The 25,028-nt window shown below is 33.1% G+C and overlaps 1 protein-coding gene across 3 annotated transcripts in view; it reads left to right on the top strand.

Moving 5' to 3' along the window:
• The window catches only part of LOC126883025 (tumor protein p63-regulated gene 1-like protein), a 94,074-nt gene that overhangs the window by 44,914 nt on the left and 24,132 nt on the right, over window positions 1-25,028 (top strand). For 2 of the 3 annotated variants that reach the window (XM_050648208.1, XM_050648207.1), the window contains 2 exons: window positions 8,527-8,703; window positions 18,993-19,103. In XM_050648208.1, coding sequence (XP_050504165.1) covers window positions 8,527-8,703; window positions 18,993-19,103 — 288 coding nt within the window. The remainder of the gene's footprint in view (window positions 1-8,526; window positions 8,704-18,992; window positions 19,104-25,028) is intronic. The other variant, XM_050648209.1, reaches the window with a different exon arrangement.

Raw genomic sequence — 25,028 nt, 5'->3', positions numbered from 1 at the left:
TAAAATGTAAAGTTTTAAAAAAATACTTATTCTTAAGTTATTTATGAAATTATAAAAAAATTACTTTTACATCTAAATAGTTGGATATTGGTTGAATGTATTCCAGGATTGATTTTTACACATTTATTTACAGGGTGCTCAAAATTTACAGTTCCATTATTGGATTATTCAATGTGTCCTATGATGCTTATTTTAAATAGAACACCATGCATATTAGTAAATAATTATACTAAACAAATTTACCTCTTTCGAATGGTATATGGATGTCCTATACTAGACCAGTAAGGATCTGTTTTTAGGTGGATGTGAGAGGTGACATTCAGATTTTTGCGGATAAAGTTAGGTGATAACTTCGTTAATAATAATTGATTTATGCTCCTTCTCTAATATGCCCGGAACATTAATAAAAAAAATAAAATATCTAAAAATTTCAAAAAATTTCGTTTTTTTTCTACTTTTTTTGCTTATAACTTTAAAACGATTCATTTTGAAACAAAGTCGTATAGGAATAAAACAAAGATAATTAAATTTTCTATCCGATGCGATTGGTTAAAAATGTCTTAATTTATCACCCTTGCTTCAAAATAGCAATAAATATAAAATAAGGGGGCAAAACAAGCCTGTCCTTATTCAATGATTTTCCATCACGTAGGTTACACTTGGAACCTTCCTTATTCGCTTAGAAAATTTTTGTAATGTGCTAAAACCGTACACCAAATTTCATTAAAATTGACTTACTGGATTTTGAATAATAATTTTGCAATCTAAACTTTTTTTAAAAAATTAAAAATTTTTAAAATCTTGCACAACAAAAACTAGAACATACAAAGATTTGTCAATTTTTTTACATATAAAGAAGCACTCCACCTATCTAATGCACTTTAAAGAATTGAAATCGGATTGTTTAAGCAGCCTCAGCAATGTTTTAAAGTTATAAACAATTTTTTGGCTTATAAACAAATTAGTCCTGTGGCCAGGAAGGGGTGCGACGGGCTCATTTATTTAGATGGACTTACCCAAGATTTTTATGTATCTTTTGACTCGTAGAACACGAATTTTTTGGGTAACAGTTGATCCGGATGTCGATAAGATTGTTATAAACAAAGAACTTGAGGAATTACAGAACATCGATTTTTCGCAAAAGAAAACATTTTTTTGTATTTCTTGGGTAATTCTAAGCAAAAAATGTTCTTAAAAGTTTTTTCGTAGGATGCATAGTTTTCAAGATAAACGCAGTGAAACTTCCAAAATTTCGAAAAATTGCAATTTTTGAACGCGAATAACTTTTGATTAAAAAATAAAATAGCAATTCTGCTGACAGCATTTGAAAGTTTAAGTCAAATTATACCGGTTTTAATTATTTGCATTGCTAAAAATTAATTTTTTTATTATTAAACAAAGCTATTTGTTTATAAGCCAAAACATTGTTTATAAGTTTAAAACATTGCTGAGGCCCCTTAAATAATCCGATTTTAATTCTGTAAAGTGTATTAGATACGTAGAGCACCTCTTTATATGTAAAAAAATTAGACAACTTCTAAATGGTCTACTTTTTGTTCAGAAAGATTTAAAAAAATTTGAACTTTTTTAAAAACATTTAGATTGCAAATTTATTATGCAAAATCTATTAGGTCGATTTTAATGAAATTTGGTACACGGTTTAAGTATGTTACAAATAATTACCTAAGCAAATTACTAAGGTTCTAAGTGCCACCAAAGTGGTTAAAAACATTGAATAACAACAGGCGTATTTTGCCCCCTTATTTTGTATTTATTGCTATATTGCAGAAAAGGTAATACGTTAATACATTTTTGACCAGTCGTATATCATACAAAATTCAATTATCTTTATTTTATTTCTCTACTACTTTGTTCCAAAACGAATCGTTTTAATGTTATAAGCAAAGAAAGCAGAAAAAAATCGACGTTTTTCGAAATTTTTAAATATTTTAATTTTTTTATTAATGTTCCGGGCATATTTGAGAAGGAGCATAAGTCAATTATTATTACTGAAGGTGTCACCTAACTTTATCTGCAAAAATCCGAATGCCACCTCTCACATCCAAAAATAGACGTTTTTTCACAGATCCTTACTGGTCTATACCTAGGTCTCATAGTTTTTTCGTAATTTACAATTATTTAAATTATTAATCTCTAAATGGATTTTAAAATAAAAGATGTAGTTAATTAATGTCATTGTATCGCATTGTCATTTTATGACAGTACGGTCTGGTAATTATCTTATAATTAATGTATTCCATGATTGATTATTATCCATTTATTTACAGGGTGTTCAAAATTTACAGTTTCATTATTGGATTATTCAATGTGTTATATGATGCTTATTTTAAATAGAACACCGTATGGTATATATTAATAAATTATTATACTAAACACAGGTTCCTCTTTCGAATGGTATATGGATGTTCGATAACTAGGAGTCATAGTTTTTGCGTACTTTACAATTTTCTTAAACGGTAAATCGATTTTAAAAATATTTATTTTAGAGTCACTCTTATTTTTAAACCCATTATCTTGGCATAGTTGGTATAAACGAGTGTAGTTGTAAATAAAAATAGTTGCTGAGTTGCTGAATTGAAAAATAAATTTTTTCGTTATTGAAAATAATTAAATACATAACGAAACAAAGAATTTTATTAAAACAAATACATAAATAACACAAAATCAACCACAACTTACTATAAGTAAAAAATTATCAGTTATGTAATAGATGTTCAAAATGTTTGCTTTCTTATGCAATACAACAAGCGATTTTATCTTCAAATGATTTGCTTACATTATTTAACATAGGTGGTGTTATAGACGTAAAATCGTAAATTCTTAATTTCATATCATCTGGAGTAGTAGCATATACAATATTTTTAATATAACCCCATTTAAAAAATCCATCTTTGTCAATCCTGGTGACCTGGGTGGCTTTCGTAGATAGCGTGATTGTTCATTTTTAGAAACAATTAAATCTGAATATTATACACGGATGTTTATATTTTTGATAATTACCAGACCATACTGTCATAAAATGACAATGTCATACAATGACATTAATTAACTACCTACATATTTGGTTTTAAAATCGATTTACAGATTAAGAAATTAAATAATTGCAAATTACGCAAAAACTATGAGACCTAGGTATAGGACATCCATACACCATTCGAAAGAGGTAAATCTGTTTAGTATAACTATTTATTATTATACATGGTGTTCAATTTAAAATAAGCATAATATGACATATTGAATAATCCAATAATGAAACTGTAAATTTTGAACACTCTGTAAATAAATGCGTAATAACCAATAATAGAATACATCTAACCAGTATCCAGCTATTTAAATGTAAAAGTAATTTTTTTTATAGTTTCTTAAATAACTTGAGAACAAGCGTTCTTTTAAAACTTTAAATTTTAAGAAAAGTCAACATAACTCAGAACACTCTGTAAATGGGTATATGGAAGCCTTGTAAAACTATACCTTATTTTTTACGGGCAATTAAAAAATGCAATAAAATACAGGGTGTTCCACAAGAAATAATATAACTTTGATACGTCGCCATTTATTGGGACACCCTGTATATTTCAAAATAATTTTAAATTGTAGCTTTTATCAACTTACAACCTAATAATTTAAAATTTTTTACAAATCTTTTACCATTTTGCTGTAATCTTCCGTCCCGTTAGTGGTGACTCAGCCTGTATAGCCCATATCAAATTTAAATCCGATTATACCATTTATGTGGTACTTCAAAACATCACATTCGGAAAAGAAATCCTATTCCTATGACACACGTTACTTTCAAAATATGCAATATTTTTATTCGTGAGTGTATATATTCCAAAAGCGTAGTGAACAGTTTCAGCGATATGGTGTACCCCTGACGTACTCCACTGGGTACTCCACATTTCTGGGTTTGACGATCACCCACTCTAATAGTCCAAGAGGCAGCGCTGAAAAATCTCTTTGAATTTACTAAAGCTAGATTTTTTACAGTTGATTACTGTGACTGTGTAGAGACACATACTGCGGTCGGTCAAGCGAAACGTAGAACAGGGGTTACTGAGAGGGTATCAAAGTTGCTTTCCTACGAAGGTAATTAAATCCATTTACTAAGGCTGAAAATCAGTACACACATTCTAAATTAAATATAAATAAAAGTTATTATAGTCGGTCAGCTGTATGACGGAACAGAGCCGGTCGGTCGGCCCCAGTGAATGTACAGGGTTAATCACTATATTTTGACCCCCTTGTAAACAGCTTTATTTACAGAATTAGAAAAAAATGTAAAATACAAAAGTTATTCGATTTTTAAATTATGATTGTTTGAGATATATATCGTACTAGTGACGTCATCTATTTGGGCGTGATGACGTAATCGACTATTTTTTTAAATGGGAATAGGGGTCGAGTGCTAGCTCATTTGAAAGGTTATTCAATTCCCTATTCAGTAATATAAACATTAACATGATTAATTATATATGGTGTCAAAAAAAATTTTTTTAATTAATAATTCAAAAAAATTTTTTTGGACACCTTGTATAAATAAATAATGATCTTAATGTTTATAGTACTGTATAGAGAATTAAATAACCTTTCAAATGAGTCAGCACACGACACCTATTCTCATTTAAAAAAATAGTCGATTACGTCATCACGCCCAGATGGATGACGTCACTAGTACGATATACAGTATGTCCCTGTAAGTTGTATCCATATGGAAAACTTTTTTATTATTAATTTTCCGAAAAAAAGTTATTCTTTATAAAAAGCTCTGCATGGTCCGAAATCTAAGATTTAACCATCAAATATCAATTTTTTTGAATATTATACGAGGTATGTCAAAAAGTTTGAATTTCACTCAAGAGTAAAGTAGCTTTATTTTTCGTAATAATGGAAATTGCTATTATGAAAAGTTGTTTGTAATTAAAAACTATATTCTAATATGCAATTATATCCTTCTAATTGAAAATTTTTTTTTGAAAAATTATGGATAACTATCATTATTTTTTCAGTTATTTCAATTCTGATAACTCTTTTATTATTAATTTTATGAAAAAAAGTGATTCTTAATAAAAAGTTCTGGATGGTCTAAAACTTAAAATACAACCATCTTATATCAAATTTTATCAATGTTATACGAGGTATGTCAAAAAAGATAAATTTAGATCAAAAGTAAAGTACCCTTATAGTTCAGAATATTTCAATTAGAAGGATGTAATTACATACTGAAACATAGTTTTTAATTCTAAATAACTTTTCATAATAACAATTTTCGATATTGTGAAAAATAAACGTATTTTACTCTTGAGCTAAATTCATATTTTTTGACATACCTCGTATAAAATTAATAAAATTTGACATAAGATGGTTGTATTTTGGATTTTAGACCATGCAGAACTTTTTATTAAGAATTACTTTTTTTCGTAAAATTAATATTAAGAGTTATCTGAATTAAAATAACTGAAAATAATGTTAGTTATCCATAATTTTTCAAAAAACAAAATTTCAATTAGAAGGATGTAATTGCATACTAGAATACAGTTTTTAATTCCAAACAACTTTTCATAATAGCAATTTTCAATATTGTGAAAAATAAAGCTACTTTACTCTTGAGTGAAATTCAAACTTTTTGACATACCTCGTATAATATTCAAAAAAATTGATATTTGATGGTTAAATCTTAGGTTCTGGACCATGCAGAGCTTTTTATAAAGAATAACTTTTTCTCGTAAAATTAATAATAAAAAAGTTTTCCATATGGATACAACTTACAGGGACATACTGTATATGTCAAAAAATCATAATTAAAAAATCGAATAACTTTTGTATTTTTCATTTTTTTTAATTCTGTAAATAAAGCAGTTTACAAGGGGGTCAAAATATAGTGATTAACCCTGTACATTCACTGGGGCCGACCGACCGGCTCTGTTCCGTCATACAGCTGACCTCAAAGGAAGTAGTATCCACAAAATCGAAGAAAGCCGGAGAAGAGAGATAGCAGAAGAGCTATTCCCACAGAGAGAGATTAGGGAATTCACACCTTGGCATGTAGAAACGCCGGCAGATGATTTCACTATGGAGGAGGTGATGGAGGCAGGGAAAGCACTCAAGGACAGGAAAGCACCCGGACCCGACAGAGTTCTACCAGAAATTGTTAAGATAATCATAGAGGAAAAAGCTTCGTGGGTGAAAGATATCATGAATGACCTCCTCAGAAGGCAAAACTTCCCAGAGGCATGGAAAACGGCGAACCTCTTACTTATTCCCAAACCTGGGAAGGAACTTGGGGAACCGGGAGCTTTCAGACCGATATGCCTATTAAACACGATAGGCAAAGTTTTTGAGTTACTTATAAAGACGAGATTAGAAAAAGAAGTAATGGAGAAAGGGGGCTTGTCTGAACGCCAATATGGATTTAGGAAAGGGAAGTCCGCAATCGATGCAGTCAGTAAGATCACGCAATTAACTGCCACATGTAGGAGCAGGTGGTTGGTGGCCTTCTTTCTGGACATAAAAAATGCCTTCAACTGTGCAAGCTGGAGAGTAATAACCGAAATACTGGAGAATTTGGAAATATCCCCATACCTACAAAATATAGTGAAGGAATACTTCACAAGTAGAAAAATTAACATAGCGAGGGGAGATGTTATGCAGACATCGGCGGGGGTGCCACAGGGCTCGGTCTTAGGACCGTTGCTCTGGAAAATCCTCTACAATGACATACTAGAAGAAGATCTAGGAGAGGGGACGCAGGCTATAGCATACGCGGATGACCTGGTCGTTCTAGTAGAGCAAAACGAAAACAGGCTCATAGTGAAAACGGCGAATGCTGCACTGGAAAGGGTGAAAACGTGGCTGAATGATCGAGAGTTGACACTCGCTACGCATAAAACGGAAGCCTTGATATTAAAAGGACCTAGAGACAGAGAGCACATCTCCTTCACCCTCGAAGGAGAAAGAATAACGCCGGCCGAAAAGGTTAGATACTTGGGAGTGATGCTGGACAGTAAGCAGATATTTGGCGAACACGTCAAATATGCTGCACATAAGGCAGAACAAAGAGCAACAGCCCTGGCAATAATCATGCCTAATATAGGAGGCCCAGGTACGGGGAAAAGAAGGATCCTAATGGAAGTAATACACTCCACAATCCTATACGCGGCACCGGTGTGGCATCAAGTAACAAACAAGAAAAAGTACAAAAACATCTTAGAGAAAGCCCAAAGAAAAGCCCTATTAAGGGTTGTGTGCGCCTACAGAACGACCTCGACGGTAGCCCTACAAGTTATAGCTGGGGTACCACCAATACACCTGCAGGTAAAAGAGAGAGTCCAAACATACGGAAAGACTAACGAGGAAAAGACAGAAGAAAGGAGAGAAACCATTACAAAGTGGCAAGAAGAGTGGGAAAGCGAGCGGAGGGCTGCATGGACAAGGACTCTGATCCCTGACGTGGAGGAGTGGGTGAAGTGCAAATATAAAAGTACGAACTACTTCTTCACGCAATTCCTTACGGGACACGGATCATTTAGAGCATACCTTGAGAGGATAGGCAAGATAATAGATGATAGTTGCGTAGATTGCGGAGTAAGCGACACAGCAGAACATTGCGTGTTTGAATGCAGAAAGTTTAATGACGAAAGAGCGGAGCTACATGCAAAAGTAGGCATCTTAGGAGCAAACAATTTTATGGCCATAGTGACAAGGGGTGAAAGGGAGTTTAAAGAAGTGATAGAGGCTGTGACAAAAATCATTAAAAGAAAAGAGATTATAGAAAGAGAGAGACAACAGGGGTAAACAAAAGCAATAAAGCAACAGAGAGAAAAAGAAAATAGTAGAGAAGGAGAGGCTGCGCGCGCGAGAGAACGGTCTGGAAAGACGTGCCACGCGCGTAAGCCGAGAGTGGGTTTAGTTGGTAGGCATTGTAACACGGATTCATCCGGAGGCAAGGCCCCCAGAGGGGGAACTGCGTTCGGATGTACTCCGTTTACTCTGAATCCAACACACGCCAGGTACGATTCGCCTGGTACGGTCTTTAGAAGATTCCCACTCTCACACAAAAAAAAATACAGCTGACCGACTATAATAACTTTTATTTATATTCAATTTAGAATGTGTGTACTGATTTTCAGCCTTAGTAAATGGATTTAATTACCTTCATGGGAAAGCAACTTTGATACCCTCTCAGTAAATCCTGTTCTACGTTTCGCTTGACCGACCGCAGTATGTTTCTCTACACACAGTAATCAACTGTGAAAAATCTAGCTTTAGTAAATTCAAAGAGATTTTTCAGCGCTGCCTCTCCGTTTATAACACTGGCTGTTGCGTTTTAGTATATGTGTTTAATTATATTTATATACCCATAGTCGATTCGGCATTCTGTCAAGGCTTCCAACATTTTTTGTTGATTTATGGTGTCAAAGTCCTTTTCATAGTCCACAAATATTAAAGCTAGGGGTTTATTATATTTAGTACATTACCAATATAATTACATAACACAAATACTTTCAGAATCAATCATTGGGACACAGACAAAGAACGCTTACTTCTGCTGACTGCCAAGAACCTAATCTTAGTAAAATATGACTTTATAGCTTTGAGGCGGCTGGGCTGTAGAAAAGTTATGTATAGCGACATAGAAGGAATTGTCGTTGGCAATCTCGTATATCCGAACGGTTCCCTGATACCGTAAGTATATGCCTAATTAAAAAAAATTACCAACTAGGTTAGATAAGATATGGTGTGACCTTAATTTGTTAGTTATATTTTTAGCCGGCTAAATAGATTCCTTAACGAACTTACCAAGCCCTAGAGCTGGTTGCTTTCGTATTAATGCGAAGATTTTTTGTAGTTTGGTATTAAAATAAATATCCAATATATTCAAATTTTTCAAAAACATTTGCGAACGCCAAATGGAATAAATTTGAGGGAGATTCAATAGAAAGCTCAGAAACGTCGATTGGTATTTTTAGGTGGGCATTTTTTCAATAAAAGCTTTTCATACCAGGTGTGTTATCTAACAGTGAATGATACCACTGACAAATACAAATATGTAAAATATAACACCCTGTATATTATTTAATTTTTGGATTTGGATTAATGGCCTATTACATATATAGGATATATTACATGCTTTTAGAAGTTTTGCAAAATTTACTACAACACAAGCAATGCTTATTTCCCATGTATGTAGATCTAGTTCATTCTTTCACGGTTTTTGCTCTAAATTTTAAAGAACCGCTTGGATTGACATGAAATTTGGCATACGTATAGCTTACATGTCAAAGAAAAAAAGTGATATTGTGCCGATGTGTGCTTTTGCCCTGGGGGTGACTTTTACCCTCTCTTGGGGGTGAAAAATTATATGTCTAAAGTAAGTCCGGAAATGGGTAAACTGACTAATTTTAAGTAACTTTTGTTCTATAGACATATTCTATAACTCTGTATAAATAATTATGTACATGTTTATATTACTGAATAGAGAATTGAAGAACCTTTCAAATGAGCTAGCACACGACCCGTATTCTTATTTAAAAAAATCATCGATTACGTCATCACGCCGAGATGGATGACGTCACTAGTATACTATATATGCCACAATATCACAACTTAAAAATAAAAACCGACCTGTTTTGGGATTTTTCCTTAAAGTCACCGGTTTACGAAATAACGAATTTATTCATTTATATTTAATACGGAAAATAGTGTCGCGCACGCTTGATTGGCAATTAAAAAACAAAGGGGTTTTTGATATTGTATTGCAAAAAACTATTCGGGGTTTCATCAGTCGATGTTTAAAGAATATCTACCTACCTTGGCAACATTCAAATTCTCAGTTTTTCACATAGTTTTTGAGGGTTAAAAATGGCCGATTTCGCAATTTTCCAATTTTTAATCGCTTATATGTAAAAAACTATCAACTTTAGAGAAAAGTCACTAAAGACCTTTTCTGTTTGGAATGATCCAAAAAACCTAAAAAAAAATTGTTCCATGCAGAAAAAAAATTTTAGGAAAAAAAAAACAAAAAAAAAACGTTTAAAATATTTTTGACCAACTTTTGGTCCTGGCAACATGCAAATTTGTTAAAAGGGGTCCTTTTTGAGTAAGATTGTGTAGAAAATCCGAATTAGAATATTTTTCCTAGCGGATGCGCAGTGGCTTTCTGGACTAATTTAAACAACTATATCTTCCAAATTAAAAAAATACTTTATGAAATCTATAAAAAACGAAGAGAAGTGCATTTCCTATGGGTTAAAGCACACATAGGTATCACCTGTAATGAACATGTTGATTTATTAGCAAAAAAAGCCATCACACATGGATCGTTAACCGGACATAAACCTTCTAATCCAGATATATGTGCAATTGTTAAAAATGAAGTTAACCTCAATACGCGATGATTCAACCTAAAGTGCCTACTGAGTACTGGTTTAAAAATTATTCCGTTCTCCGCAGATATATTACTTCCATTATTAGAATAGAATTTGGGCACGCCTGTTATCCTTTTCATTTGGCGAAAATTAACATTTTATCTTCAAATCTATGTTTAGACTGTCAAAAAGAGGGAGACTTAAATCATATATTTTTTGAGTGCTCAAAGTATACTCAACAAACTAATAAACTAATTGAAAATTTATTAAAATATAATATATTTCCACCTTATAATTTATGTTACCTACTTTCTCTAAATAGGAAAACAATATATGACTGTTTAATGGAATTTATTTGTAAAAGTAAAATCAACCTTTAAGCATTATCCACAAATGATTATTTACCTTTGTTTTATCCCATATGTATTTACCTCCTATCCGCGACCTAGTCTAGTTATGTCTAAACGAAATGTCTTGAAGGGTCCCTAGACGAGAAGAAGCAAGTGACCCTGTCTTATTCCTACCTTAACTCCTGAATATAATAATTGTAATATTGTAATATTGTAAGCCCTACACCACCTTTACGGTAACGTTTCCTTATCTTTCTTATTTTTGTTTTGTTTTATATTTTTGAAATGTATGTAGATTTTGAAATATACTTATTATGACTGGCTGAGTGGCGACAGCCCATGCCAAAAAAATAAAAAAAAAGTTTAAAAACAGGGTATAGAATATTCTGAAGAATCCAAAAATTAAATCATATATAGGGTGTTGTATTTAAAATAAGAAAGTTGATACTGACCACTGGTACATGGCACTCCCTGATAATACAGCTGTGAAATAATATGCTTAAATTGCAAGCCAACCCTACAACTAAACATGCTAATATATGCCCAAGACAATTCACATGTAAGCTTTATAAGTGTACATATATTAGCTAAAGCTTTATTCTGGAATTCAAGCAAAATTTTTTTTTCTGTGTTAATTTTGTAGACCAATGAACTAGATTTTTGACCAGCATATATAACCTGTCTTACGTATGGAACAAAAACAACAAATAAAAAAGGTAGTACACCAGTTTTGCGTGACTCGGAGAGCTATGGTGCGCCAGATGTTGGGTATCTCTGAGAGACCGAATCCCAAACGAAGAAATTCGTATTAGGAAATTGGGCAAATGGAATTCGGCAGGACGTCGCCAGATTATCTGACAACCGGTGGACAAAATGCATTGTCGAGTGGAGGTCAAGACAAGAAGCACTACAGAGCAGAGGACGCCCACCAACCAGATGGACTGACGACCTGAACCGTGTTATCAGTGGCTGGATGCCAGCCCTACACGACTGAGACAGATATAAAGAGCTGAAGAAGATCTATGTCCAGAAATGGACGCGTACAGATCAATGGTGATGATTGATGATGATTATGATGGGTAAAATCGAAGGACGCAAGGGGAATTTGTAGAAAACTAGCCTCGTGGTTGAAGAATATTAGAGGATGGACTGAGATTTGGAGAGTAGAACAGCTGTTTAAAATAGCTCAATATAAAGAGAATCTTGCCACGTTAATCACCAACGTCAAAGGTACCTGATAATTCAGGTTAAGAAGAAGTTAATTTTTTTCCCTCTGAACTTTTATGTAATTTATCACAAACAATTATAATTCTTAGTGACAGCTTATACTTTCTTGCACCTCTAATCATATACCACTGCTAATCTAAAGGCTGCTGCTGACTTAGATTGGTATTTTGGGTATAAATTTTTCTTTGGGTACTAATTGTATTATCCATGGATATGTGTCTGATTAGTAATTATTTCGTTTGTTTGACTTTAAGTACATCTTAGTCAGTGTTTTAAACTTTTTTATTAATCATCATCATCATCAATGGTGCTACAGCCCTATGAAAGAGCTTCGACCTTGCCAAGTCTATTAAGCCAGTCAGTCTTATCCATTGCCAACCGTTGCCAGTTTGCTGCGCTTAGTTTTCTCCCATCTTCATCCACACCATCCTTCCATCTGAGTTTTGGCCTACCCGTATTTCTACTTCCCACAGGTTGTGACATAAGCATTCTTCTAGGAGGGCTGTTCTGCTGTGATCTTGCTAGATGTCCTGCCCATCTTAGTCTTCCTATTCTTATAAGAGATACTACGTCTTTACCACTAAATATATGTTTATATCTGTGGTATACCTCGTAGTTGTACCTCCTGCTCCAAACACCATTTTCACAGATGCCACCGAATATTCCTCTCACGATCCTTCGTTTAAATATAAGCAGGAGGTTTTTATCTGCCTTGGAGATGGTCCATGTCTCCGATCCATATGTTAACACTGGATGTATAAGGGTTTTATATATTGTTATTTTTGTTTTTTGGCTTAAGTTTCTGCTTCTCATAAGTCTACTCAGTCCAAAATAGCATCTGTTTGCTAGGATTATCCTTCGCCTGATTTCTTCCGTCATAACGTTCTCCTTGGTGATCAGGGAGTCTAAGTATGTGAATTTGTCCACCACTTTAAAGGTAGAGTTATCAACCGTGAATTGGTGACCGATGTTTCTAGCTGTCTGGGTCTATTCTTGGGTGTTGATGCCATCATCTTAGTTTTCTCCTCGTTTACTTGCAGGCCCATATTTTTTGAGGCATTGGAGAAGGTGGTATACATTTCTTCCAGCTTGCGTGTTGTGCGGGCAACTAGGTCCACGTCATCTTAGTCTGGGCAGATTATCGGAGAATAGGCCATTTTTGGGAAAAGTTATTTACCAGCAATTTTATTGCTGGAATCGAATCTTATGATTGTATATATTAATAATATAGGTATGCAAAGTCCGCAGATAGTGTGCTACTTTCTTTATAAACAAAATGGCGCCCGAAAATCGTGTTTTTTTTCAATTTTTGCTCTATAACTCCAAAGATTTTAACTTAACACCAAAAACACCCAAATAAAAATTCACCGGAATTAAATTCTGCATAGAGACGTGTTTTTCCCGATTTACTTCGACGAAAATTTTCCCCGAAAAATGCGGGTTTTTCCAACAAGATTTCCAACAGGATTTTCCAACAAGAATTTTCAACTAACATTTTAGATAAGTAATTGTTTATCAATAATTAAATAACTTGGCAGTATAAAAGCTCTTTTCGTATAGGTTATAATTCCAGAAGCCGATGGAAATTGAATGAACAGTTTAGCAACAATTGAATTGTTAATTAAAAATTTACGGTCGCTATAATACCCACAATAATTATGATACATAAGAATAACTATGATTTTTGTATTAAAAGAGACTGTACATATCTAATATACTTTACAGAATTGAAATTAAACTATTTAAGCGGCCTCAGGAATATTTTAAAATTATAAACAATTTTTTGGCTTATAAACAAATAGAATATTTCGGTAAATATTCAATTAAATTAAATTATGAAAACGGTATTGGAAAAAAGCGACAGGACTCTTCTTTTAAAAGAAAAAACGTTTAATTGTGATGAGTGGTTCCTGAGATACAACCGGTCAAAGTTGACCGGCATTTACGGCAAAGATATAATACAAACAATAGGATCATAATTTTCAAACCATCCCCTTTTTATTTTTGTCCTCTTTCTCCGCACCAATTTTCATATCTTTAAAATACTCATAACATATATTATTATAATAAAAACTATCGATATTACTATGTAGTGAAAATTGACAAAAATAGCAAAATTCCAGTCAAAAATTAGGTTGGAGAAAATGTAATCTCAAAGTTCGAAATCGGTATACGTTAAAAAAATGCATTTTCTCGGCTTCCCATGGAGCAATTTTCTTCATTATTTTTTTGTTCACAAGTAACTCGAGTAGAGCCATATAACTAACGCATTATTAAATGTCAAACTTGCTTTTGTTTTGTTATAATAAATTAATTTATTGATTATAACAAAAATTTTTAATTTGTTTAAATTAAGATTGTTTAAATAATTATACAGCTTTCAAATGAGAATATATGTGTTTTTAACGGTAAGAGGTACACGTGTAGTAAGTTTACTTAAAAAAGTATACAACTGGACAAAAATGTAGTTTTCTTTTCTTATAAATAAATTAATCTATTATAACAAAACAAAAGCAAGTCTGACATTTAATAATGCGTTAGTTAGATGGCTCTACTCGAGTTACTTGGGAACAAAAAAAGAATGAAGAAAATTGCTCCATGGGAAGCCGAGAAAATGCATTTTTTTAACGTATACCGATTTTGAACTTTGAGATTACATTTTCTCCAACCTAATTTTTGATTGAAATTTTGCTATTTTTGGCAATTTTCGCTCGTAATATCGATAGTTTTTATTATAATAATATATGTTATGAGTATTTTAAAGATATGAAAATTGGTGTGGAGAAAGAGGACAAAACTAAAAAGGTGATGGTTTGAAAATTTTGATCCTATTGTTTATATCTTTGCCGTAAATGCCGGTCAACTTTGACCGGTTGTATCTCAGGAACCACTCATCACAATTAAACGTTTTTTCTTTTAAAAGAAGCGTCCTGCCGGTTTTTTTCTAATACCGTTTTTATGATTTAATTTAATTGAATATTTCCCGAGATATTGTAATTGAATATAAGTCAAAAAATTGTTTATAATTTTAAAATATTCCTGAGGCCGCTTAAATAGTCCAATTTCAATTCTGTAAAGTACATTAGATAGGTACAGTGTCTTTTTATACAAAAATCATAATTATTCTTATGTATCATTATTATTGTGGTTATTATAGCGACCGTAAATTTTTAATTAACAATTCAATTGTTGCTAAACTGTTCATTCAATTTCGATCGGCTTATGGAATTATTATCTATACGAAAAGGGCTTTTATATTACCAAGTTATTTAATTATTGATAAACAATTGCTTATGTGAAATTTTAGTTGAAAATTAAAGATTTTGTTGGAATAACCCGCATTTTCCGGGGAAAATTTTCATCGAAGTAACTCGGGAAAAACACGTCTCTATGCAGAATTTAATTACGGTGAATTTTTATTTGGTGTTTTTGATGTAAAGTTAAAATCTTTGGAGCTGTAGAGCAAAAATTGAAAAAACACGATTTTCGGGCGCCATTTTGTTTATAAAAAAAGTATTACACTATCTGCGGACTTTGCATACCTATATTATTAATATATACAATCATAAGATTCGATTCCAGCAATAAAATTTCTGGTAAATAACTTTTCCTTGTATTTTGCTAACTAGCCCAGAGTATCTGCATATGCCAAAATTTGGGATGATTTATTAAAAATATTTCCTCTATTGTCTATTCGGGCATCTCTGACCGCCTTTTCCAGAACTATGTTGAAAAGGAGACACGCCAGCGCATCTCCCTGTCGCAACCTGATGAAACATGCGTTTCAAACGCCTGTGATTGTTCGCCCTGTATTTCAACTTTGCAAACAACTTTACGCATTGTAGTCCTAACCAATCTTATCAGTTTATCAGGGATGTGGAATTCATCCATGGCTTCATACAATTTATTTCTTAGGGCAGTATCATAGGCCGATTTAAAATATACAAAAAGATGGTATGTGTCGATATTGAATTCATTGGTTTTTTCTAGTATTTACCTTAGCACAAAAATCTGGTCTGTTGTTGATCGACCAGACCTAAAACCACTTTGACATTCTCCAAGAAACTCCTCTGAATGTGCACTTAGGCGACCATATAAGATACTCGAAAATATTTTGTAAGCTGTATTAAGGAGGGATATTCCCCTATAGTTTCTACATTCCAATTGATCGCCCTTTTTGTCTAGCGGGCTAACGATTCCAATACACCACTCTTCCGGGATTTCTTCCTCGTTCCAGGCTACTACTACTACATTGTTTGATTTGCTTGTCTAGATAATGTTAAGAAGAAATGCGTTCAATGTGCTTCCCCGTTTAGGATTTTGTCCTCTTCAGGGTTTGAGGTGAATGTATTGTGTTGGCAGTAAAAGCAAACAGTCCGAAAAACACACTGGGGTGAGCGCCGTGTCCTGGTGTTCTTGGATCCTGGGTTATGCCGGACGGTGGTGTCCAGAGGCTAAGAAGTCAACAGAGAAGAAAGTTTGATGGATTGTTGTTGGTTCCATAGACATTTACGTGTACTGTCCGTGCTTTACTCTCGACCAATCTCCCTAGAAACCATTGTACAACGACAGGCGAACCTGCGTCCCTCGTCGGCGGTCAGGAGGTGGCTTTGAGTGCAGCGTGGACAGTGTGCGTTCGAGTGGAGAAAATAGTTGCGGCTATTTTCTTGGGACGAACAGGTATAATTGTGCAATGAAGTTGGGAAACCGCAAAAAACCAACTTCTCCCTGTTCGGACCAGGCTCTCAGTATTATTTTATATATTTGATTAGTCAGAGTAGCACCTCCACATTTAGTAAGTTCCGCCGGTATGCCATCACTTCCTGGAGATTTATTATTTTTTAGGTGTTTTATTGCATCCCGTACTTCTTGAATTGATGAAGGCTCTAATGGTGTTTTGTTGCTTGCTCCTGGGGGTGGTTGATTTGGATCTTCTACTTCGATAGTAAGTAGTTCTTTATAGTGTTCCACTCACCTTTTCAATACTTCTTCTTTTATATTGAGTATGTGCCCCTCCTTATCCTTACATAGTCTTAGCCTTGGTTTGAATGCCTTTCTTGCATTATTCAGAGTTTTGTAAAATTTTCTTGTTTGGTTTTCCTTTTTTAATGCCTCAAGTTCTTCCAGTATTCTATTTTCATAAATTCGATTCATTCTTCTATGAATGCACTTCTCTTCTCTTCTAAGGTCTTTATATTTTTGTTGTTTTTCTCGGGTTCTTCTTTGCTGCATCAGTTTATATATTTTTATTAATCAGTACACAGAAATATTGGCGCTTTTATATATCGTTCAATAAAAAGGCTCATATAATAGAAACAAGCAAGAAAGCTTATATATAGGACCCTTAAAAACCTTATTATTATAATGCCATATTTATTTTCAGATAGAATATTTATGTTCGGAAGACTATTGAAAAGATCAAATAAAAAAACTTTATTACTTATGGTTATGACTCTGTCATGCATAAATATAGAGTTTAAATATATAATTTACTCTACTACAGACGATATAAAAACAATGTCGTTTAAATTATTAAACAGTATATTCCAAAACAATAAACATTTCATGGCAAAGTCGCATTCTTAAGTTGGGTGATTTTTAACAGGACTTCTATCATACAAAATTGGAAAAATTTACAGGACTGGATTTATATCCATTACTCCATTATTATAAAAGAAATATCGGGTACAATGCCTCAGATCATTTTAGAATAATAGACAAGGCGGAAACGGCGGGTTCGTTGGGAAAAATATTCCCATGAGATAATTTTGCATAATCACATTTGTGAGACGTCCCAGAATAAGGTTCAAGAAGTCGCCCATGTGAAAAGTGGGCCAATTTTTTTTAACAATTTTTTTTTAATCAAATTGCAAAAATCAATATTTTTGGCCAGGACTAATTTTTTTTAGGTTTTTTGGGCCATTCTGGACAAAAAAGGTCTCTTATAGTTTTTCTCTAAAGTTGATCTTTTTCGAGTTATAAGCAATTTAAAATTTGAAAAACGCGAAAATGGCCATTTTTAAGACTTAATAACTTGGTTAAAAATTATTATTATGAAAGTCAGAAAGTGACTAAATCAAAGTTTAAGGTCTCCGCTACATGATCCTGAAGAAATCTGTGTCATTAATTTACTACTAAACTGTTATTTTTAATTAAAAACAATGAGCGGTTAGATCGTATTGACGCGGTTGTAAATGTGAGTGCGAGTAAGATGCACAATTGGACTGCTGGAATGGCTTCTCTCTCGCACTCAGCATTTAAAGTCAGCGCACACGTGCATGGCGCTTATTATTATTACTTAAAAATAACAGCTTAGTAATAAAATAATGACAAAAATTTCTTCAAGATCTTTTAGGGGGGGCTTTAAACTTTGATTTAGTCATATATTGACTTTCATAATAATAACTTTTAACCGAGTTATTAAGCCTTGAAAATCGGTCATTTTTCGCTTTTTTCAATTTTAAATTGCCTATAAGTCGAAAACGATCAACTTTAGAGAAAAATTATAAGAGATCTTTTTTGTCCAGAATGGTCCAAAAATTTAAAGAAAAAATTGTTCGGGCCAAAAATATTGATTCTTGCAATTTGATTAAAAAAAAATTGTTAAAAAAAAATTGGCCCACTTTTCACGTGGGCGACTTCTTGAACCTTATTCTGGGATGTCTCACGAATGTGATTATGCAAAAAAATCTCATGGGAATATTTTTCCCTTCGATCCCGCCGTTTTCGCCTTGTCTATAAAGAACTTTTAATTCCTTTTGTTGTTCTGTAGAGTGATATAATATTCACTAAAATACAGTTGAGTACTTGAATCTTGACCTGTGCGTCATAATTTAAAGCATACGAAATAAGTCGATGATAAGTCGGAAATTGAAATTTACTAAACGCAACAGCAAGTGACAGGAAGTTGAAGGTTATACCAAATATTTATTTAATACTTAACAAAAAATCTTCGTATTTAGTTAGCAAAAGGACCCGTTCCCCAACACTGTTTCATGTAGAATAATTTTTTGTGTTTATATTTATGCAGAAAAATGAATGGATTTGCTGACGGATTATCCAGCTTATTGGAAAATTGTTTATTCAAAAGAATGCCTAAAAACGACAATCAGGCAGACATAGAAAACATTAATCAAACTAGGTATATTTATATTGAATAAGGAATTTTATTTTGTGCTATCTTATTATTTTTTGGCTGTATCTTAGATGATAGGGGGAAGATCTGCATTATCCAGTGTCTAAAGCATATTTCTTAAAAATCTAAAAAGAAATTTGAATTTTTGTTATAGTCATACAATTAGGGTAAAGTATTTAAGCAAAAAGACGTACTCATAATCAATTTATTATCTATTCCGGGCGGCCAGTTTCGCTGTCTATAATAGTCCAGGGTAATAAGGTTTTTTCCATGACACTCGAGCAGCCAGGGTACTGAAGCGTTTTTTCGACAGGTAATACCTATAAGAACAAATTGTAACTATTTGCTGCGTAGGATCTGGCGGCCATTTTTATTTATAAACAATTAACTGTCAAAAAATGGCATTTTTCACTTTTTTTCCAAATCAATGGAACTTATGGTTTTTTTAGTACAAATATCTTTGAGATTATGGAAAAAGCTTTAAAATGACATATTACAAAGTTTGATATACCTACTCATTTATTGTTAATATAATTGAGAAAAAAGGTCGGAATTGCAAAAAAAAATAATTTTGCAATATCTATTATAAAAATTAGTGTACAGCTTTGAAATTTTTGTCATATAAGGGTTCTTTGGTGCTTAAGATGTGATAAAAATTTCAAAGCGATTCATTCAATTGTTTAAATTTTATTCAAATTGTTTATCCCAGAGAGCATTTTTTTTGCAATAACATAAGTCAGAAAAAAATGAAGTTAGAACCATTCCACAGGTGTCAAATGAAAGAGCATGAGCTATATTTTCAACTTGGTTTAAAAAAAGTGAATAAAAAATGCATTTATTAGTATTAAATAATTATGCAAAAGTATCGTAAATCTTTCCTTATAAACTTTTTATTTTGTTATATAAGAAATTATATATATTTATTACAATTTTTAATCAAGTATGATATAAATAACATTACTTGGTAGTTGTGCACTTAAAACAGGGTAAAAAAATATATTTTTTTGGAAAAAGTTATTCAAAAAGTTTATAAGGGAAGATTTACATACTTTTGCATAATTATTTATCACTAATAAATGCATTTTTATTCGCTTTCTCTAAACCAAGTTGAAAATATAGCTCATGCTCTTTCATTTGACATCTATGGAATGGTCCTAACGTCATTTTTTTCTGACTTATGTTATTGCAAAAAAAATGCTCTCTGAGATAAACAATTCGAATAAAATTTAAACAATTGAATGAATCGCTTTGAAATTTTTATCACATATTAAGCACCAAAGAACCCTCACTTGACAAAAATTTCAAACCTGTACACTAATTTTTACAGCAGTTATTGCGAAAATAATTTTTTTTGCAATTCCGACCTTTTTTCTCAATTATATTAACAATAAATGAGTATTATCAAACTTTGCAATATGTCATTTTAAAGCTTTTTCCATAATCTCAAAGATATTTGTACTAAAGAGATCATAAGTTTCATTGTTTTCAATCGATTTGAAAAAAAAAGGGGAAAATGCCATTTTTTGACAGTTAATTGTTTATAAATATAAATGGCCGCTAGATCCTACGCAGGAATTAGTTACAATTTGTTCCTATAGGTATTACTTGTCGAAAAAACGCTTCAGTACCCTGGCTGCTGAAGTGTCACGAACAGGGTATATTTTTGTCTTATTACCCTGGTCTATAATACACACAGCATCATCAGCTCTCGGTAGCAGTAAACTAAATGAGGCCGATACAAGGATTGATTTTTGCACTATCATATCTTTTTGTTCAATTTTTGCTAATAGGAATCTGATGGAAAGGATGGACTAAACTGCATTGATTAACAAATATTTGGTCAAGTTATTAAGGGCGAAAGTGGCGAGTAATAGCCAACAATGCCGTGCATGATTGTTGGCTGTTACTCGCCACTTTCCCGCTTAACCCGCTTAAGAATTTGTTCAAATATTTGCTAATCAATGCAGTTTAGTCCATCCATTCCATCAGTCCCCTATTAGCAAAAAGGTATGATAGTGCAGACTTCAAAAATCATTCCTTGTATCGGCATCATTTAGTTTACTGTTACCGGGACCTGATGATACTGTGCATATTATAGACAGCGAAAGCGGTCGTCCGGAGTAAATATTGATTGTAAGTACGTGTCTTTATTTATTTCATTTCGTTAAGGACTCACATATGCAACCCTTTCAACATATTAAAGCAAACTTATTCGAGCTGGAGTATCTTTGAATGCTCATAACCATAACCGAATATGTTGTAGTTCTAAAGTGATTATTTCCTGTAGGCACTAGCTTTTTACCGTTAGAGTAACGCACTGACCTCTACAACACACTATCCTTACTGCTACTGTTTATCAAAAACATTTATAATGTGCTATTGTTCTTTGTAGCCATAGTTTTCACTTTTCTTTAAAAAAAATCATTTTAGAGCTAACACTGAAAATATTTGGTTTTGAACTACACAATAAGCCAAAATTTTAAACTATTAGTTTCGATGATCTATTGCGTGTCAGTTACATCTAATTATTACTTTGATATTAGCTCTGTTATTATAGAGTTATATTTAAATGCGTTGTAGCATAAAATGCAGAGTATACTTCCCCCTTTAATGTTGTAAATATTTCCTTTTTTTTATTTTTGTATTACCTATGCATGATATGTTCTTATGTGATGTTGTATTTATGTATATTTCAAAAAATCTAATAACGAATTTTGATGATCATAAAAATGTAGGTACATATGGAGAAATTAATATACGTTAATATGTACAAATATAAAAAATTCAAGTGTACCTTCGTTTTTAGTTTTTTAAAGAATGTTGAGAACGGCACAATTTAATGTTATACACTCAAAAACAAAAATATTGCATATTTTAAAATTAACGTGTGAAATGAAATTTTTTGTGCTGCCCCCAGTGTCACAGAAGTAGGATTTCTTTTCCGAAGTATCATATAAATGGTATAATCGGATTTAAATTTGATATGGGCCATATGGTGTCCAATATAATTTTTAAATTGAATCTCATCAAGGTAAGTATTTACTATTCTACCGACATGAAAACCTCCGTTATGGTGCATTAAGTGGAATTTGTTATCCGATATGGCTGGCAAATGGCAAAATATGATCTTGTAAAGTGTTTTTAATGTACATATCAGCTGTCATTCACCCAATTACTTCCACAAGTTCGGTATGTCCTATCCAAGAAATACTACTCCATAGCACTATGCCGCCACCACCAAACTTAACAATCTGTATGAGGTTACAATTGGCATACCGTTCATCATATGAAAGAGGGATTAACAAAACTTTGTCTACAGAAGAGTTGGTGAACAGTATGTCAGTTGTAACCCCATACAGAGCGTTAGTTTTAATGGTGGCGGCATAGTGCTACGGAGCGGTATTGCTTTGAAAGGACATACCGAACACGTGGAGGTGATTAGGCAAATGCCAACTGACATGTACCGGGTGTCCCAATAAGAATGGCTCTCGGCCATATCTCAGAAACCGTTTATAGTACAACTTTGAGAAAAAAATATTTATAACAAAAGTTGCCTCGGGAAAAGCCTGGAAATTATTTTCATAATTGTAGGTTCACCGCTAGAGGGCGTAATTGAAAATCAAAAACTAAAAAATCAAAATTTTACAAAATTTGCCTAATGAAAGGGCACTGGAAATCCGATCATTGTATTCTTCATAAAATTCTGCTCATATTTGATTTCACAAGTTTAAGTATACCTTTGCAAATAAGAGGTGGGGGTGAGTGGGAACCTTGTTATGAAAAAATGGCTGTAAATCCGGTTCTGCTAAATCGAATTTTGCAAACTTGGTCTTGTTGAAAACAGCTCTTTTTCGTCAATGTAAGAGTTTTAATTTCGAAACTGCCTATTAAGTAATGTGCCAGCTAGGAGGCGTTATTTAATTATTTTCAGAAATCTAGTTTTCTTTGGAAAATATTAAATACAAGTATGCATTTTTAATCCTGTATTACAAAATTAGATGAAATTATCAACAGAATAGCGAAAACCGCATGTCGATACCTTTTTTCTATCTCGAGATATCTTCAAACGTGTAAATTTTAAACATAACTGTTACTGTCACCGGTAAACGAAATTAAGGAAAGGTAGTGTGCTGTGGAAAAAACAAAGAAACATTTTTTAGACGTCAACGTGTATTAACTAAAACAACAATAGGACAAACAACACTATAAAATATAACAAAGAAATAAAAAGAACTACTTAGTGACGACTTAAATGTTCAAATTATTGCCCATTATTTTTAATTCAAGTATTTACTCTTTAAGAGTATATTGAACAGCAGTCTCAATTTTTGCTCTCGCAATGCTTTGCATGGCGTTTCCTACTCTCTGGATCATGTTTTCTCGAGTAGTGGGCCTAGCAGCAAAAACAAGGTCTTTAAATCCGCCCCCATAAATAAAATTCTAAAAGAGTTAAATGTGGTGATCTCATCATAAGTGGCTCGACAATCCGTTGTGGATCTTGGGCTGCTCACAAAGAAGTCGATTCCTGGCAACTTCTCTCCATCTTCTGACCCCTAGAATCTTTAGGTCTTCTTCCACATCATCAATCCATCTTCTTCATGGTCGTCCTCTACTTCTTGTGCCCTCTGGTTTTGAAAATGTTAATCTCTTAGTGTATTCGTGATCTGACATCCTAGCAATGTGTCCAGCCCATCTAAGTCTCTGCACTTTAACGAATTTCACAATATCTGGATCGGTGTATAACTGATACAGTTCAAAGTTGTATCTTCGACGCCATAGCCCATTTTCATTTACTGCCCCAAAAATCTTTCTAAGAATTTTTCTCTCAAAAATACCAAGAAGTCTTTCATCACTTTGAGATAGGGTCCACGTTTCAGCTCCATATGTCAAAACCGGTCTTATTGAAGTATATATTGAGCTTGTATATATTGAGTCTTGTATATATTGAGCTTTACTGCACGTTTTATATTTTTATTTTTTAAATGTTTATGGAGACCGTGAACAGTTCTGTTTGCTATTGCTATGCGTCTTTTTATTTCATCGCTTGTCGTGTTTTTTGAGTTTACTAGCGATCCAAGATGACTTGCTCAAAGGTGTGATTGTTAATAATTTGAATTCTCTGTTGGATATTTCGGGAGGTTTTAGAAACCAACATATATTTGGTTTTTTCCTCGTTTACGACAAGTCCTAATTCACTTGCCGCGTCCGCAAGCCTTGTAAAACACTGCACCATGTCTCTCATACTTCTGCCCACTATAACTATATCGTCAGCGAATGCGAGAATTTGCGTCGATCTATTAAAAATAGTTCCATTCATTCTAATATTTAATTGGCTGACTGCCTTTTCCAATGCAATATTAAAGAGGAGACACGCCAGCGCGTCTCCCTGTCTTAGACCATTATTAACGTCAAAGAACGTAGAGTTTTCCCCTTGAATTCTAACGCACGAGCTTACGTTTTGCATTGTTAGTTGGGTCTGGCTAGCCAAATGTGGTGATCTGGCTAGCCAAAAAATAGGCTTCTAAGTCCTATCCATCTATCAGCGAATGACTCATCTAAAAAATCTCGTACTACTCTGTAAAAATGCGCGGGACAACCATCGTGCTGAAACAACATGGACCTATGAACTGGTAGCGGTACATCTTCCAGAAGACGAGGCAATTCATTCCTTAAAAGAATTAGATAGCGTTCACCAATAATAGCATTATCAAAAAGAAATGGTCCAATTATCTGACTATCACCAGATTTAACTGTTTGGTGTGGAGACGGTTTGGTATTTCACTTTTATTTAGGTATGGGGACGGATTAAAGACCTTGTTTTAGCAGCTAGGCCTACTCGAGAAAAAATGATCCAGAGAATACGAAACCCCATTCAAAGCATTTCGACAGCAGAAATTAAGACTGCTGTTCAATCTACTCTTGAAAGAGTAA

The sequence above is a fragment of the Diabrotica virgifera genome, chromosome 4, assembly GCF_917563875.1.
Source record: "Diabrotica virgifera virgifera chromosome 4, PGI_DIABVI_V3a".
Taxonomy (NCBI): Eukaryota; Metazoa; Arthropoda; class Insecta; order Coleoptera; family Chrysomelidae; genus Diabrotica; species Diabrotica virgifera.
The sequence above is the reverse complement of the archived record's forward strand: the minus strand, read 5'-3'. Positions and strand labels throughout refer to the sequence as shown.